This window comes from Octodon degus, unplaced genomic scaffold (genome assembly GCF_000260255.1).
Source record: "Octodon degus isolate 3935 unplaced genomic scaffold, OctDeg1.0 scaffold00007, whole genome shotgun sequence".
In the NCBI taxonomy this organism is placed as follows: Eukaryota; Metazoa; Chordata; class Mammalia; order Rodentia; family Octodontidae; genus Octodon; species Octodon degus.
Genome location: NW_004524583.1, coordinates 34,276,977 through 34,294,143, shown reverse-complemented (window position 1 = coordinate 34,294,143; position 17,167 = coordinate 34,276,977). Strand labels below are relative to the sequence as shown.

The following is a 17,167-nucleotide window of genomic DNA, read 5'->3' as shown; positions in this document are numbered from 1 at the left end:
GCGGCCGCCTCTGACCTTCGCCGCGGGGTCGCGCTTTCGGGAAGTGGCCGCGCTCATCCGCGCGCCTGCACCCCGGACCTGAAAGCAACCCCAGTGAAAATGAGCTGCCTCCGCCTCGGGAAAGCCAGAGCGCTTCCGGCCGGGCCCGCGGGAGAAAGGCTTTGGCTTCTCCGTGGGTGGAGGCGCTGGGCCGGGTCAAGACCCGCCCGCTCGGGCTTGCGCGCTGGGGACCTCGCTCCGGCGACAGTGACCTAGAAGGGGTGCGCGCGGCCAGAAGGACTCCTGGCAGATCGGGAGGGCCAGCTGTCGCCTCCCCAGCTCTCGGAGGCCGAGGGGGCTGGGAAGGAAGTGGTTTCTTCGCGGGGGAAGAAGGGTGGGCCGTCTGGGTTCAGGGAATGCCTTTCGGCTGGAACTCCTCAGCAGAGCTCTCTGAGAGGGACACCGAGCAGCTGCCACTGTCCCCACTGGGCAAATGGGGCCAGCTGAGGATGGGGTGATGTCTACCACATACCCACCGCAGGAGCACGAGGATGGCAGCAGCTGTTAGGAGAAAGTGCTGCGAGATTTGCTCAAGACACACATTTCTCAGAAGTTCAGAAACTGCGCTGTGGACCCAGAGGCCCGCCGCCAGAAGGGGCCGAGCAGGGTGTGGCTTGGGGCCCATGCTCCACTTGCCGGCTCGCTGCCCTGGAGGGAGTGGGCACAGGTGGGCTCCCATCAGTGCTCACTGGGACTGGGGGCTCCAGACCTACGTCCTGACTGATGACCCTCGGTGACTCACCTTTGCCTTTGAGCCCCCTGGGTACCTCACAACAGAAGACTGGACCAAAAAAAAGGATTCTCAACCCCAGGCACACCAGTCCCCTGGTCAGCACTACAGTACTGACGGCTGGCTCTGATGTAACAGGTGTGGGTGGGGCCTGGGGATTTAATAGCCTTCCACAGGGTTAGATCTCGAGCCCCTTACTGTCGAATACTCTAGATTCCAGATTTGTTTCTGAGCCTCTTCCACCCCATCCTGAGCCTGAGGGAAGTGTGAGTGGGTGTGTATTGAGGACAGCTAAGTATAGACTCCATTTATATGAGAAAGATTAACAGAGGCCCAATTTTTGAAATAGCCTCACCTGACTTAATACCTAATCTTTATTGACTACTATCATGTGTTGGTCCCTCTTTCATTATGTTTAATCTTTGGAATAACCTATGTGGTAAACAGTATCTCCTTTTACAGACGAAGAGAAACTAAGGCGCAAGAAGTGAAAGAGGGCCTTGTTCAGGGTCACACAGCTGGGCAGTTGCAGCACCAGGACTCAAATTGAAGCAGTCTGGCTTCACAGTCTGACCCTCCCTCCTCTTGCCTTTGGAGTCTCTATAACTTTGATGAAATCTGCTAATTCTCTCCTGGGGGGCTTCAGCCCTTTTAGCTTTTCAATTTCACCTTGCCTCTCTTCCCTCCTCCTACAAATCCATATGCTAATGTTACTGTTCCTCCTCACCTGGTGCCACTTCTATCAGGAACCATACAGTTTGGAGGTGACTTAAGAAGAAGCTTCGTGGGGCCTGGGAACACTTTGGGAAATCCCCTGTTGGAGGGGCTGAAGATGGGTCACTCAAAAAGCTCTGGGGTGATGGGGAATTCCCAGGCAGTTCCCCTACCCCCAGCTGCCAAGCTGGGACAGAGACTGAGAGGACAGGCTGGCCTTTCCTATTTGGGCCCACTGCTTTAGCAGGAACTCCCCAGGCATTCCCAACAGGGCTTGGCCCTCTACCCTGCCAGTTCTGGGTTAGTGCCTTGACCTTCTTGCATTTTCAAATCACCATTTCCAGAAGGGTGAAAATAGTCCCTGCTCAGGAAAATAGTCTCTAAAGAGAATGTGCAGTCACTTAGTGGTACAGTGACCTTTTCAGCTCACACCCACACCTCACCTAGTGGCAGCCAAAGTTTATCCCTCTCACCCAGCTATGCGTTCAGTCTCCTTTAGTTGCCACCAACTCCTGTTACTTCCCCAACAAAGGGAGGATCTATGCCTACATCTCCCACCACTCCTGGAGAAATCAGACCCAGTACCTGAAAGGAAGAAAGAGAAATCCCCAAACCATAGGTTGTGACACCAGCTGATATATGTGTCTGATTCTGGAGAAATCTTCATTTTCAGGCCTTTGAGCTGAAGCTCTCAGGACATAAGTTTCTTTGTCAGATGTTTAGCCAGATGTAGGCTCTCAGAAGTCATGTCACCTATTCCTTGGTTTTCAGTACCAATTTCATTGGCCTGAAATGTGAAAACTACTTAGGTTGGTTCAGTCAGCACCATCCCAGTACCTGTTCCTTGCTTTCTCTAAAGAGTCTGGGAAAAGAAGCACTCAAATGCCCAGTTTCCAGTGAGATGATCATGTAACATTTCTGACCAATGACATACAAGCAGAAGTATAAGAATAGGTTGGGAGTAAAGCTTCCATTCCCACTAAAAAGGCAGAACCTCCTCTCAAGGCTAAAGACCACCTTCCACCTTCCCTGCCCACTGACTGGTGCCTGGAAGTTCTTATAGCCATGTTGTATTCTTTCAGGAAGAAAGCCATATATCAGACAGGAGTGGCTGCCCAGACAAGGGGAGCTGGTCTCTTTCTTGCTTGGTATACCCATTTCCCAGCTTCTTGGTGTGTGCAAACAGGAACTCACTTGACACCCTTCCTTCCTTCCTTTCTTTCTTTCTTTCTTTCTTTCTTTCTTTCTTTCTTTCTTTCTTTTTTTCCCTCCTGAGGCAGAGTCTCCCTGTGCACTTCAGTCTGGCCTTGAGCTCACTTTGTAGCCCAGGCTGGTCTCAAATTTGCAAGCTCCTCCTTCCTCAGCCTCCTGAGTGCTGGGATTACAGGTGTGTGCCACCACACCTGTAAGTAGCCTCTTGGCTACTTGACACCATTTCTATAATGTGTAGCTGAATATAACACTGACTGGCCTTCAAGCTTTGGAGGTTACTGCTAGCAAGATAGATTTTAGAAAAGCAACAACAAAAAAAAACAACTAGTTAACAATTGCCATGAAAGCAAAGGTTTGAGATGTTTCTTTTCTTGAAACCATCAGGCCGCTGGGACAGAACTGCCTCCAAGTTCAGCCCACTTTGTACCACAGACACCTGGCGGGCCTGGGGTCCTGCTCCTGACACTACACAGGCCGCGTTCTCTAGTTCCTGGAGAGGTTTAAATTACCGGTCTTCGTTCCTGGCCTTACTCCCACTCCCAGTCCCCACGCTAAGGTTCCAGTTTCATTGTTCTGGGGTAGGTCACAGGCATCAAGATTTTAAAAATACTTCCCAGGTGACCTAATGTTCAGGAAGGTTGAGAATCGTGTTCATAGAAGATTTCATTTAAAATAATATATAATGTTTAATGTTAGTACATTTACATATGAAAATAACTAATACACAGAAATGGGAAGAATTTTAAAGTTCAGTAAATCATTTCTCAGTTCATTTTTTCTAATATAAAATGCTCACTAGTTATCTCACTATTTTAATACTATTACATTTGGTGAAAATGATTTCGAGTAGCCCAGCATAATTTCTTCTGATGGAAAGGCAAGAAGCAGGGGATCTGTTTAAGTATCATTAATTATAATTAGGAAACTTGTTACCTTTTGAATTATTGAACTCATGAAGGCAAAAGCTACCACTAACTTGTGGTTTGGCTTTGTTTTGTTTTTTAACTCATGGTTTTGCTATGTAGCCTCAAGCTGGCCTTGAACTCACCACATAGCCCAGGCTGACCTCAAACTCATGTTGATCCTCCTGCCTCAGCTTCCCAAGGACTGGGACTACAGGCATGCATAACAATGCCTGGCAGACTTGTATTTTGTTCTCAGTGACAAGGACAGTGTCTGGCATATAGTAAGTATTCAATAAAGTCATGTTGCTTGATATAAATTTAGAGCCTATAATGCCTTCCCAAATCCTGGGAAGTGTTTAGAAGGAAATTGATGTCTGTAAGTCTTGTGAGGGAATGTTTAGGCCAACATTCAAGTGTTTTAATAGCTTCTGCCTCCCTGTCCCTTAGTCATTTCCAACATCATACAATTTCATTGTCTTTGGGGCACCTTCTCATTGTGTGATTAGCACGTTTGTTATTTGTCTGTTTTCCAAGCTTCTAACGGAATGCAAGCCCCGTGAAATTAGACACTGTTTTGTCACTGCTATGTTCGCAGTGCCTGGAGCAAAAGGAGCCGGGCAGATGCTTGCTGAGTGGTGAATCATCCCTGAAGACACGAACTCCACTCCTGGGAATGTAGGCTGTGCTTTGATGGTGTCCTCTAGCTCTCCACCTTCTCCATGAACAATGAGGATGTTCCTTGCCAACGGGGTAGCCAGAAAATAAAAATATGTCAGCTACAGGCTCCTCCTCAGTTGTAGGAGCGTCTCTTCAGGCCCCAGGGATCTTGGCCTTCTGCTTGGCTCTGAACTTTATCATTTGCCCAGGTTTTCATAAGAGCGCCAGGTCATCTTCCTTTGTTCTACTATGTGGTGGCCACACCTTTTCTGAGGCTGTCCCAGTTCATGTGTTGTCCTGGTGAAACATTCATCACTGCCTTCTTTTGCTTTCAAACGTTCGAGGGGTAAATTATAAGGTCACTTATCGAAACCTAACTTCCAAATTCCAGCTCAGTGATATCTCTATCCACTTCCTCAATTTCTCCAGAGTTTCCTCAGCTATCTATTTGACCATTTCCATCTCTGTTAAGTACAAATATACTGTGTAGCTACATTAAAGTATTTATTTTTGTTTTGTTTTTGTGGTACTGAAGATTGAGCCCAGGGAGCACTGTGCTGTATTCCCAGCTTTATGTATGTCTGTGTTTATTTATCTATGACAGAGTCTCACTGAGTTGCCCAGGCTGGCCTTGCACTTGCAGGCCTTCTGCCTCTACCTCCCAGATAGCTGGATTACAGGCATCTGTCACCATGCTCAGTGCAAGGGTGGTTTTTTTCCTTAAAAATAGCCATGATATAAGTCCCCAACACACCTGTTTTTATTGGTATATACTGTCATCTTGTACCTTTTAACAAACATGCATACTTACTTGTACAAAATCTCAACCCTAGTTCTTATACAGCCTGCATTTTGCTTTCAGTCATGACATTGCCTCTACACAATCACTATAGTATTACTTTTAACCCGTACTTCACCAAACTGCTGAGCCACAATACATAAAATGGTCTGATGGATGTTTTAGTTGCTATGATAAAGTGTTGCAATGATAAATAAAGCTAGAACAAACATCATGATGTCTTTTTTCAGTTATTTATGAGGGAGATTAGTGAGGTAAATGGCACAATCATTCTTCAAACTGTGGTAAATGTTGTAAAAGGTACAGTGTCATCAGTAGTGAATTTATGCATCAACTTGACTACACTCAGTGCCCTTTCACTACTACAGTGCCTACAGCAATCTGGCTGGCAAGGAGGAATCTAAGTGATATAATTTTAAGTAATTTCTTTTGCCAGCTAGTTTTATGACTTTCTCAAATTCATTTATTTGTTTATATGTGATTGTTATATTTAGGCTTATTTCTCAATATCATTTTAATGTATCAATTATTAAGGAAGAAGGATAACTTCTCTGTATCTGTCTCAGTATAGCACTTTTAACCAGGGATGATGATTTTTCTTTTTTCCGCTAGGGGACATTCGGCAAGTTCTAGTAATGTTTTTGGTTGTCATAACTGGGTGAAGTGACTTTACTGGCACTGGCAAATTTTACATTTCACAATAGTCAGGATAACCACATACACATAACAAAGAATTGATGGGTTCACAATGTTGATAGTGACTAGGTTGAGAAACCCTGCTTTCCTGCCTTAGTGTGTGTTGTAAAACATAATCAGAATAGGAAATTAGGTTATTTTCATTTTGCTAGGAAAAATGTTGTATAAGCTGTCTGTTTACATCCTCTGCACAGTGATCACCGTCAATGTTTTTCTTTAAAAAGATGCTCTCTCTGCAGCATACGTATTAACTTTTTTTAATTTGAGGTAGATATTTTCCCCAATACATTATTGTCCTTTTTATTTTATAGTACTACTTTAAAATCTCTTTTAGTAAAGAAGCATTTCAAATCCAGCCTCTGTCAACCTTGAACTCTGTTTTTGGTCTCTCCCTATTTACCTGTGTCTGGTATGAGTCTGGTTGTCAGGCATTCTGGGTAATGGCCTATTTCCCAGCTTATCCTTTGAAAGGGACATATAGGACCAGTGTCACCTAGAGCAAAGCTCTGTTCAACAAAATGACACAAAACAAAAGCAGGCTGGTGGGAAGGCCAAAGTATGTGCCCTCAGGTGTATTTGAGAAAAACAACAGAATTCCTCATTAGAAATGAAACAGGTTGTCCTCAAAGATCTGTGGGGTCCGTCTTAATTCTGTGATTCTATGAACAAGGTCTTATGACCATCATTATTACGATTCCCTCCACAAAACATCATGTGGACCCAGGTGAATTTCTGTACTGATATCTCCAGATCTGAAGCAACTTGTGTCCTGTGGAGCCAACCCACCCCTAAGAAGCAGGGTCAGGTTGAGACCTACAGAGAAGACCAGGAAACCTAGAAGCTTGGGCTCTTGGTGACATTCCTTCTGCCCAAGAGAAGGAATTCTGCATCCTACACAGCCTGAGGATGGCTTCATGAAGGTACACACAAAACAAGCTCCTGTAGAGTTGTGACCTGGGGCCTAGACAGCATTTTTTAAGGACTCAAGATCAGTCCTGTCAAATAGGCCTCCCCAAACTAACATGCCAACCCATCACTGGTAGGAGAAGCAGTTGGGATGCTAAATTCCTTTGATGTGGTTTTCCTTCCTAAATAAAATAGTTTTTTTAAGGACTTTTAGACTACTTCTAATTTTTTTTTTAAGAACAGACATTCATCACCATAACAAAAATACAGAAGAGTACTATATGCAAGGTAAACCACCCAAAATCCAGCACTCAAAAACAATCATAATTAGCATTTTAGGGAAAATCTCTTTATCTGCACCATTCCCCAAACCCACAGACTATAGCAACAATATTATACCCTGAGAACTTTATAATTTGCCTTTTTCACTTGATACTACCTCGAAGTTGATAAATACTGATTTGCACAGTCATTTTAATGCCAGCATAAAATTCCACTATATAAATGGATCACAACATGCTTAATCTCCATTGTTAACCACCTGCCAAATTTCATAGGATCAATGGAGTGTTTGTAGTTCCCACATATTGAGGAATTGACCCCTCTTAGACATATCTTTGCTTTAAACTCTTGTAGGTAGACTTACTGTCTCAGAGGTTATTCTCACATAAGATGGTGATATTTATTGCTACACAGCCTGCTCAAAAATGGCTCTAACTGATATATTTACAGATATGTTGACTTTATTAGCCAAGCCTAATGATGGATGGAATAAAAGTGTGAATTTTGGAGAATATTGCTTAAAAAACAGAAAAATTCAGGAAAGATTCAAAGAAGAGGTAAGCTAGGGAAGATGAAGACATCTTCATGTGAGTTTAGAGGAGACAGTGTAGTTTACTCGTTAGGATTATAGGTTCTGCAGCTACAACTATACAACCTTGGATAAATTAAGCCAATGCAAGGGTTTTTTGTGCAGATTAAATTAGGTATTGTCAGTGCAACAGTTAATACACAGTGCTTTAGACACAGTCGTGTGTTCTACTACTACATTTCAAAAAAGATATAGCAACAGAGGCCTGAGAAAAGCATCTCGTTTCCATCAATGGTTCAGTAACTTCCCATTGAACTTCTTAAAGCTGGAACTAGCCAGAACATTCCCTTTCTGTTTTATTGACCTGCTACTTCTCTATGCAGTGAATATTAAGGCATGGTCTCCAAGGCAAAGAAGAAGAACCAGAGGAGTAAAATAGGACCAGAAGCAGCCTTCTCTGCCAGGTGTTCCCAAAAGGCCAAGAACAGTGCCATTCTATGGGAACAAGGAGTTTAACATCTTTGCTGAGTTCCTTTTTCTCCCTTAATTAATTGTAAAAACCATTTTCCCATAACATTAGCTCAAAATAGCTTAGCAGATTAGGGCTGGGGGTTTGGTCCCTGAACACGCTGTAGACCCTTCCCTAAAATACAAACAAATAAAACATTACTTCAAAGCTTCATTTAATACCTAATTTACACTGTGTTATTTTTGGTCATATATGCATTAAACATATACTTGGAATTTGTAAAGCCTTCTCTTTTCATTATGTGAGATTCCTTCAGGATCTAGTCCTAGGGAAACGTTTAGCCCATCTCCAACCAGCTACAGAATTTGGCCCTATTACTCTAGCTTTCTCCTGGTGCCATACTTGAGGCCAGATCTGACCTTCCAGTTGCACAGCTCTGAGCTAACATCGCTGTCTGTCTCCATCTCCTCTGCTTTAACCTTTTCATGAATTATACTTCATGGCTGATCTCAACTCTTTCCTACCAGCCCTGGACATTGACTTCAAGCCCTCTCCACGTAAGCCATCAGAGAACCATTAGAGTCCACCAGATTTGCCACACAAGAGATTGGCTCCTGTAGTGATGGGGACCTCGGGCTCACACAGATCCCAGCCCACAGCTGGTTCTTCAAAAGGACCTAGATACTTCCACAGATTGTTAAAGGGATAAAGTGGCACTACCCAAGACAGACTGCTTAATGTGTGAGACCAAAAATAAAAAAGCAAATCATCCTTTTTAATGTATGAAATATATGTAGCAGTGATCTATATTGAGAATTGCATTATCTACATTATAAAAATCAAAGCAAATAATTTTTTAAAATCCAAATTAGTAGAAAGGTAAAAAAATTCTTCAGTCTTATTTATCAGAAATAAATATCAGGCTGGGAATATAGCTCAGTGGCACAAGCACTTGCCTGGCAAGTTTGATTCTTAATACAAAAAAAAAAAAAAAAAATCAGAAATAAGTATCATTAACAATGTTTTGGTAATCTATTTGAAAATTTTTATTTATACACTTACGTACATACATACTTTTCTAAATTAAAGACAAATTGGAGCAACATAGGTGCCATGTTTATACCTTTTTCACTTAAGAATAAAGAAACATGATAACCTTTCCAGACAATACATTCCGATTCAGAACTCTTTCACTATTATAACAGCTCCATAGTATTGCCCTGAATGGGTAAACAGTGATTCATTTGCTCATTCTATTACTGATGGATATTTATTTATTTTACTGATGGATATTTAGCTTATTTCTTACTGAAAGAAACAATGCAGTAATAATGCAGTAATTAATGTGTGATGTCAAAAACAAAAAAGGAAATCATCCTTTTTATGTATGAAGAGTATGTAACAATGATCTATATTGAGAATTTCAGTATCTATATTCTAAAAAATCAAAGCAAATAATTTTTGTCTTTTTTCATGCATAGGGTTAAGTAATCAGTGGGCACGGGTGTGTCTGTGCATAGACTTTGAGATGACAAAATGCGAGCCATGAGGCATGTGCTCTTGTAATTTGGATGGAGCCCATCAAGTTACCCTCTCCTGGGGCTGGTCCAGCTAAATTCTCCCAAGGACTGAGTGACGGCTCCTGCTTCTACACTGCCTTGGTAACGCTGTGCCTGAACAGCATCTTTCATCTTTGTAATCTGGCAGAGAAATTGCACTTTTCTTTAACTGACATTTCATATCTTTGCCATTTATTTCTCTTGTTTTTTAAACTGCCTGCCATTGTTCATTTTTCTTTTCGGTTGTTAATAGCTTTCCCGTTCATAAGAGCTTTCATATACTAAGCAAACATGCCTTTTTAGGTAATAAGTATTGCAGATATTTTCTCCAGTTTGGCATTTGCCTTTGATCTTGCATATAGTGTTTGGACTATATTGAAATTCTCACTTTGATAAAGGCAGTATCACCTTTTTGCTATGGTTTCAGAGCTTTGTGTTTTATTTGAAAGACATTTTCATGCCAAGATAAAAATTTTTAATACTTACGCTTTTTCAAATTTCTTTAACTTCCTTAAAAAAACAAAAACAAAAACTTAATCTATGTGTTGTCCAATGAATGAAAAACTCAGTTTTGTCTCTTTTTCCCCACTGACATGCAGCAGGTTGCCCCAATTATTGAATAATTCAACTTGCTCTCACTGGTTTGAAATCCTGGCAGTTTTACATTTGTGACTTAGAATTTCTCGTGTGTGTTTGGGTCTTAAAATTGGACTGGTGGTGTGCTTTTCTGTACATCATTCTATTCAATGTTCTGTTTTATCCACATTGTTTTAATTTAGTCAGTTCATCTTCTCTTATTACCAATTTTCACATTTTCTTTTTTTTTACTGAAGACAAAATAGCTTATCTACTTCACCCCTATTCCTAGAAACCCCTACTGAATTTTTATTGGAATCACATTAAATTTATAGATTAATTTAGCAAAAATTATCGTTATATATCTTTGCATTTAGTTTTGAATCCTTTGGATTTGTCTTGACTTTTCTCAGATAGGCTCTCACTCTGCGATTCAAGCTGGCCTCACCCTCATGACAGCCCTCCTGCCTCAGCCTCCCAAGTGCTGGCATTACACGTATACATGACCAAGCTCTGCCATATGTGACTCTTTAAAAGTCATTTAGGATAACCTAAAAAGTTGTTTTAAAATTAAGCCCTATCGCTTCTCGGCCTTTTGGCTAAGATCAAGTGTAGTATCTGTTCTTATCAGTTTAAAATTAAGCCCTTCATGTTCTTTGTTAAATATTTCACCATCTTAACATTTATTGCCGTTGATATTGTAAATAGGATTTTTTTTCCTTCTAGTAAATGTACTGATTGGTTACAGCTTGTGGATAATTACTACTTTTGTATTAATTTTGGAAGTTCTCTGTATAGTCTTATTATTTCCAATAGTTTTTCGGCTGATTATTTTGGACCCACTTATTAACGACTGATATTTTTCAGAGATTAGTCAAATTATGCCTTTCTCATCTCTAATCAACACCTCCGCTGTACATAACAGGCCCTACAGTGGCCTACGGGAGAAAAGAAATGTGTGAGACATTAAACTGAAGGAGAATGAAACAAAAATGTAGACTCTGTTCTTACCACTATCATGGAAAGAGTCACCTGATCAGCCTTCCATCAGGTGAGTAAATGCTGGGGATGCTGTATCACAGTCACTGAAAGAGGCTTCTTTTTGCCTCTGCCATTTTAAAAGCAATCAGCTTACAATGTCTTGATATAAGTGATTTATACGACAGATGCTTCAAATGTTAAATGGAAAACGCTCCCTAATCTCACTGGAGAGACAAGATAACTATTTGTGAATTTTAAGCTAGATAGTATGACAGCAGAGAAAACAATGTCACCTCAGCTCACATGAGGCTAGACACCCCCACACACACACACACGAGTATGACCTTTATTTAATACTGTTTTCTTGATAGCTAGAGTGTAATGTTTAAATGTATCTATCTATCTATTTATGCATTTGGTACAGAGTCTTGCTACACAGCTCAGACTTGTAGCGCTCCTCCTGTTTCAGCCTCTGGAGCTCTGGGATTACAGGCGTGGGCTACCCATCTGGTTTCGGTGGCCAGCAGTTCCAGGGCCAGAATGGCATGTGGTACCAGGGATCCAACCCAGGTCCTTGCGCTTGCCAGGCAGACACTTAGACCACCGAGCTATCTCCCCACCCCAGGTAGCTTCTAAATTCTAGTCTACAAAGTCACTACAAAGTGGTAAGGCAAGACTTTGTGTTCAGATGTGGGGAAGGTGGGAACACTGCAGAGGCTGAGGCTGGGGGTGGCTACATGACTAGGAGCACCCTGGTGGATCACTGATGTGACCTGCCTACTGAGTAAAAAGCTGAGGGGCTCAAAAGTGGCTATATGACTAAGGGCTCCAAGAACCCTTAGACTCCTGAGATTTTATAGTCAGTGTACTCAGGCTGAGTCTCTCAGTTCTGACTCCTGTTTTATAGAGAGGACAGCTGAATCAGAAATGAAAAAGTTGCTGCAGCAGATGCACATATGTGTCACCTCATGAACGCACCCTCAGAAGTTGACAGATACCAGTGGGTTGAATTTATAGGGACCTAAGATGCAGCTCAAAATAGGCAAGACTCTTTTATGTTCTTTGTTGCCTAGTTATGATTATTTATCTTGCTTATTTTTTATTAGTAACTATTATAATTCTTACTGTACTTGAAATTTTTTGAGCATTCATTGTATGCCAGGGAGTCTTTCTGAGCTCTTTACCTAAAAAACTAGCCTCGAACTCATGGTTGTCAGGTTCTGGGATTGCAGGCATGCACCACCACGCCTGGCTTCTTTTTCTTCTTTTAATATTATAAACTTATAAAATTTATAGCAGTTTTTCTATACTACTTGCACAAACACACACACAAAAAAACCATTTTATCCTTTTAGGTTTGTTTCATTTGTCCACTTGTTCTAAAATATTAAATAAGAATCAGAATCAAATACAGAAAGTGAAGAATCATAGATGTCCAAGCTTAAAATAATAACAGGGAGAAACTAAATTTCAAGCAAGTCATGGGGGCCATGTAGGTACCGGAGGACCACCAACTTAACACTTCAACTACTGATCACAGCCGGCACAGACTGGCCATCCACTCATTCTTTTTCATTTATTTAGTACCTATTAGTGAACTTCAATTACATTATCATGTGATGGAAGATATCCCAAGCCCACTTTAAATAAAACCCAAATATTATTTAGAGAGGTAGGTGGATTCTTAACAAAGTTAAAACAGCTATGCCAGCTATCTGATTGCCATGCTAATCGTCCAGATAAATAACAAACTTATTCATTTTTTAGGCCAAATGCTTTTTTCTTCTCTTTTCTTTTCTTTTTTTTTCTTTCTTTCTTTTTTTTTTTTTTTTTTGCCACTGAAAGAAATCACTAAACTATTAGATATAAGAGAGTGTTCCAGGAGGAAGTATAGAAATATAGCGTTGTTAGAGAAAAGGATGAAGGCATGAAATGGCAGGAACCAGGGAGGTAAGCAGGTGAACAAAAACCTAATTAGGAGGGAAAGCATAGGGAAGTAAGGTGGTGAGGCAGGGAGAGCAGAGGCCCGCCGTTTTGTGAAGCCCACAGACAGGACCTAGAAACACCAACCTTTGGCGCAGCCCTGCCCAAAGTCCTCTGCCTGCCCAAGAGTCATAGTCTTCTCCAGAAATGTTTGGAATTAGTGGCAACTCAATATTATTATGACATGTCTCATACTAGTGCATTTGAGCTTATATGTTTCCCAGATTCCTTGGGATATCGTGAATGCTAAAAATTTCAAAATAGGGGACTGGGGAGATGGCTCAGTGGAATAAGCGCCTCCCTGGCAAGTGCAAGGGCCTGAGTTCAATCCCCGGTTCCGCCAAAAAACAAACAAACAAACAAAAAAAAAAACCTAAAAATTTCAAAATAGAGCTTTAATGATGCATACAAAAGAGGATTAAGGTATATAGCACCACATAGACCTCTTCCTCCCAAATGTGGATATACTTGAGTTGCTGCTCTCCTGCCCTCCAAAAGATTGAGGTTGCACGTGGTCCTAGTACTGCAGGTAATAGGCTTCCCAAAGCATTTAACACCTGAGTGCCCCCCAAAGCCTTCTGCTCAGTGGCTCTTCAAAGATGGAGCTCTCTTTGGCTGCCTCCTCTCAGACCAGGTGGTTCTGGGATTCCAACACCCATCCACATCATCTACCCCAAGGTCTTTCCAAGGTACAAAGGATGACTCCTCTGCTCAGCCTCTTGGCCCTTCTCTGCCACAAAACTTCTTCAGTATACTCATAGGAGGGCTTTTTCTCACTACCTTACCCTATATCCTCATGCTGTGCTTACACACACACACACATACACACACACACACACACACACACACACACACTTGCATGCAGGGGTCGGGAGATCTGTGGGTGGGTGTGTGGATCAATAGACTGAAGGAGAGTCGGAGCACTCACCAAGTGTAGGGTGTCAGCTTTCTGTGTCTGTCTCTGTCTGCTTTTCTGGGCAGCGATGCGATTTTTCTCTCTTCTCTGAACTTTTCTCACATCATCAGATGAGTCCTGGGAAGCAGAGATGAGAATTAGGCAAATCTACTCCTGTCTTCTGAGTTTAGGCAGGCTGTCATGGCATTTAGTACCCATCCATCCATCCGTGCATCCATTCTTCCATGTCTTCATCTCTTCACGTATGCACCAGTCTCCTTATTTACCAAAGTCCTACACCCAGTGGAGCACTCTTTTCCATACCCCCTTATGAGTCCTCAGGTGTCTCTATGCCTTTTTAGCCAAAAGCTACAGAAAGAAGAGATCTTGAAGGCTTTTTTTTTTTTTTTTCCAAAAAACAAAGGCAATGAAATGAGTTTCATCACCTCTCCTGTTCTTCAGGACTGTTATACCTCCTTTCTCTTTTTTTATCCTACAACTCCTTGCTGTTCATTTTTGCTCTTTTACTTTTTTCCAAAACCTTTGTTAAGCGCTTACTATACACCAGCTTCTGTTCAAGTGCTTCAAGGGTGCTCTTGTTTAATCATCCAATTCTGTGAGGGGTGTGTATCATTACTTGCATCTTACATAGAGGAGACTGAAGGTTGTAAGTGTTGGCCATGAGCTCACAGTAATCCAGAAGTGCTACATCTCCTGAGCAGAGTGTGAAGCCTTTCCAAGGCCCCCTCACCACTCCTTTTACATTAGGACGTTCCGCCACTGCTGCATCTTTGGACAGAGGGCATCACCCCAGGTCTGCCTTTTCTTTTATTGCCTTCATTGGGCTCTGCTAGCATGACCTTCTGCATGGCTCTGAGCACAATGCCCAGTACAAATGAAATGCCAAGGAGAACAATATGATGGAGTTCCTTTCTATGGTTTGTTGTGAGTAGGGTTTAAGAGGATAAAGAGACATTTGAGTATATTGTAATTACACCTGTAGGTGGGCATGACCTCTGCTTGGCCAGAGATGTTAATTGTGACTTTCACTAGATACTTTAGACTACCATAAGCATCTGAGAGAATTAGTTCTGCAACTCCTACACATTCTTCAGGCCACAGGGGCACACATCCTTTGGGGAAGACCCCATGGTCACCAGTGTGACCCATATTCCCAGGTCACTGCAACAGGAGGGTATTGGGTTAACTGGAAAGGAAGTGCTCTTCCTCTAAGGGGCATAGGGGACCAGGTTACCATGGAAGCCATGAGTAATTTCCTTCCTAAGAAGAGAACAGTTCAGACTTCTAGGTAGTCTGAAGTACTCTGATACCATGTTGAGCAGAGGACTGGCCTGTTGTCCCTCTTAAGGTTTCCAGTGGCACTTTGTCTAAACTACTGTTCTTCTGTTAGATTATTTTGATAGACACTGTACCAAAAAATTAATATACTTTTATTTTAGCTGCAGTATTTTGAAAGCCCCCTGATATCTGTACCTAAGGAGAGAATGCAGGTTTGAAGCCACAGAGATGAAAGAGTTTAATCCATGGCTATATGCTGCATGCAAAGGAGGAGGAGTCTATAGGAGTCTATAGTCAGAGAGGTCACGAATACAATAAAGAGAAAGAAGGCCCCAGCCATGGATAGGGATGCCTGCCTCTAATCCCAGCTACTTGGGAGGCTGATGCAAGAAGATTTCAGGTTCAAATTCAGAGAGAAGAGCAAGGGGTAGAAGTTCAGAAGCGGTGACTTGATGGGGTACCTCTTTTATTGGAGACCTTCCAGCTGAAAACAGGCTTTGGAAGTTGCCCTTTCCTGTTCTGTCGATAAGGAAGCTGAGCCTCAGGGAGATTGAGACCATTTGGGGGTCACTAACAAATGTCTCCAACTCTCTAAGGTCACTTCTCATTTCCTTCTTCTTGTCCAGAAACCACCAGGAAAGAGCTGCAGCTGTACTCCAGCATCCCTCTTTGCCCCCTACCCCAGCTGTGCTAGCAACAGAGGCAGTGCCTGGGCACACACACTGAGCCTTTTGCTGGTTTCCTCCTCCTTCTGAACATCAATGCTTTGCTCTCTTTTGCTCTCGTTGTGGGGCTTTTCCTGGGAAACTACACGTCTGAGCTTGGCTCACACATGCCAACAGCTCACTGAAAAGCTCCTGTGCTCGCTTTTCTACAGCTTGGAGAGCAGTACACCTTTTCTTCTGAGTACTTTGATATTCACCCTCCTCTTTGCTTTCTAGAAAGCTTCATGTTGGGAACTTGGTGGAGGTAACGGGTGCACTTGGGGGTGGAGAAGGAAGGGCTTTGGCAAAGCAGCGCGGGTAGAGGCTGAGGGTCTCTATGTCTCAGCACATAGCCAAACTGCAAATGCCATCCATGCCTGGGGTTGAATAGGGTGCTCATGCCACGAGCCACTTCCTCCCTCCATGGCTCCGGGGGCAGGACCAAGAAAGCCTGACCCTGTTCCGGCACCCCAGGGAGAATCAGAGGTAGAGGAGAAGGACAGAGAGACTCTACCTGCTTGCCAGGGGGAGGAGAGCGACTGAAGCTGGAGTCACTGCTGTCGGAGTTATGAGGCATGGCTGAAGTCTCTCCGGAGCTCTCTTGTCAGCAGCTGGCCTCCTTTTCTCCCTGCCCAAGCCACCAGCCTTGCACCTTTCACAGGTGCCCCCCCGGCTTGCTCTGGGTCCACCTCTGACCCCTGTGTCCTCCTTGCTCTGGGGTACAGAGGGACTGCTCCCCACAAGGACATCTCGCTCGCTCTAGGGCTTGCGCGCGCACTCTCTCTTGTGGTTTCTGGTAATTCATGCTGGAAGTCACATGGGCGGAAACTTCAACAACTTAGAAGGTAGTTTGAGAAAAAATATATCTGGGAAAAGACCCACTGAATTATGTGAAAGAAAAAAAAATGCACAAAACCCCAAATACCTTTTAACAGTTTGAAAGCCAGAGCAGCTCTCTTCAGTGATAAAGATAAAAGAGAAAAACAGCCAGGCAGGGAAAACCCCAGCCAGAATTAGCACACGAGTCCTCTGTCAACATAGCAGAGTGGGGAAGACAGCAGGGAAAGAGTTTCCATGTTCACACTGCTTGCTTTTTAAACCAAAATAAAATGATCAGCTTGGGATTTCTTTTTGGTTTTCAACTAAAAGCAACTGCCACACTGGAGTTAGGTTAGACTTTCTCTTCCCTTAGTCCAGCCAGCCTTGGGAGGGTTTGGGGACAAAGTGGCCTG

General features: G+C 42.8%; 1 protein-coding gene and 1 pseudogene across 1 annotated transcript in view; one reads left to right on the top strand and one right to left on the bottom strand.

Annotated features, from left to right (window-relative positions):
* Batf (basic leucine zipper ATF-like transcription factor) overlaps positions 1 to 16,661 on the bottom strand; it is a 20,340-nt gene extending 3,679 nt beyond the window's left edge. Inside the window, exons 1-2 of the mRNA XM_004624872.2 lie at positions 16,450 to 16,661; positions 13,966 to 14,070 (exon numbers count right to left, since the gene is read on the bottom strand). Coding sequence (XP_004624929.1) covers positions 13,966 to 14,070; positions 16,450 to 16,512 — 168 coding nt within the window. The 5' untranslated portion in view covers positions 16,513 to 16,661. The remainder of the gene's footprint in view (positions 1 to 13,965; positions 14,071 to 16,449) is intronic.
* Positions 10,653 to 10,758, top strand: LOC111813365 (annotated as a pseudogene).
* Positions 16,662 to 17,167: the final 506 nt, after the last annotated feature.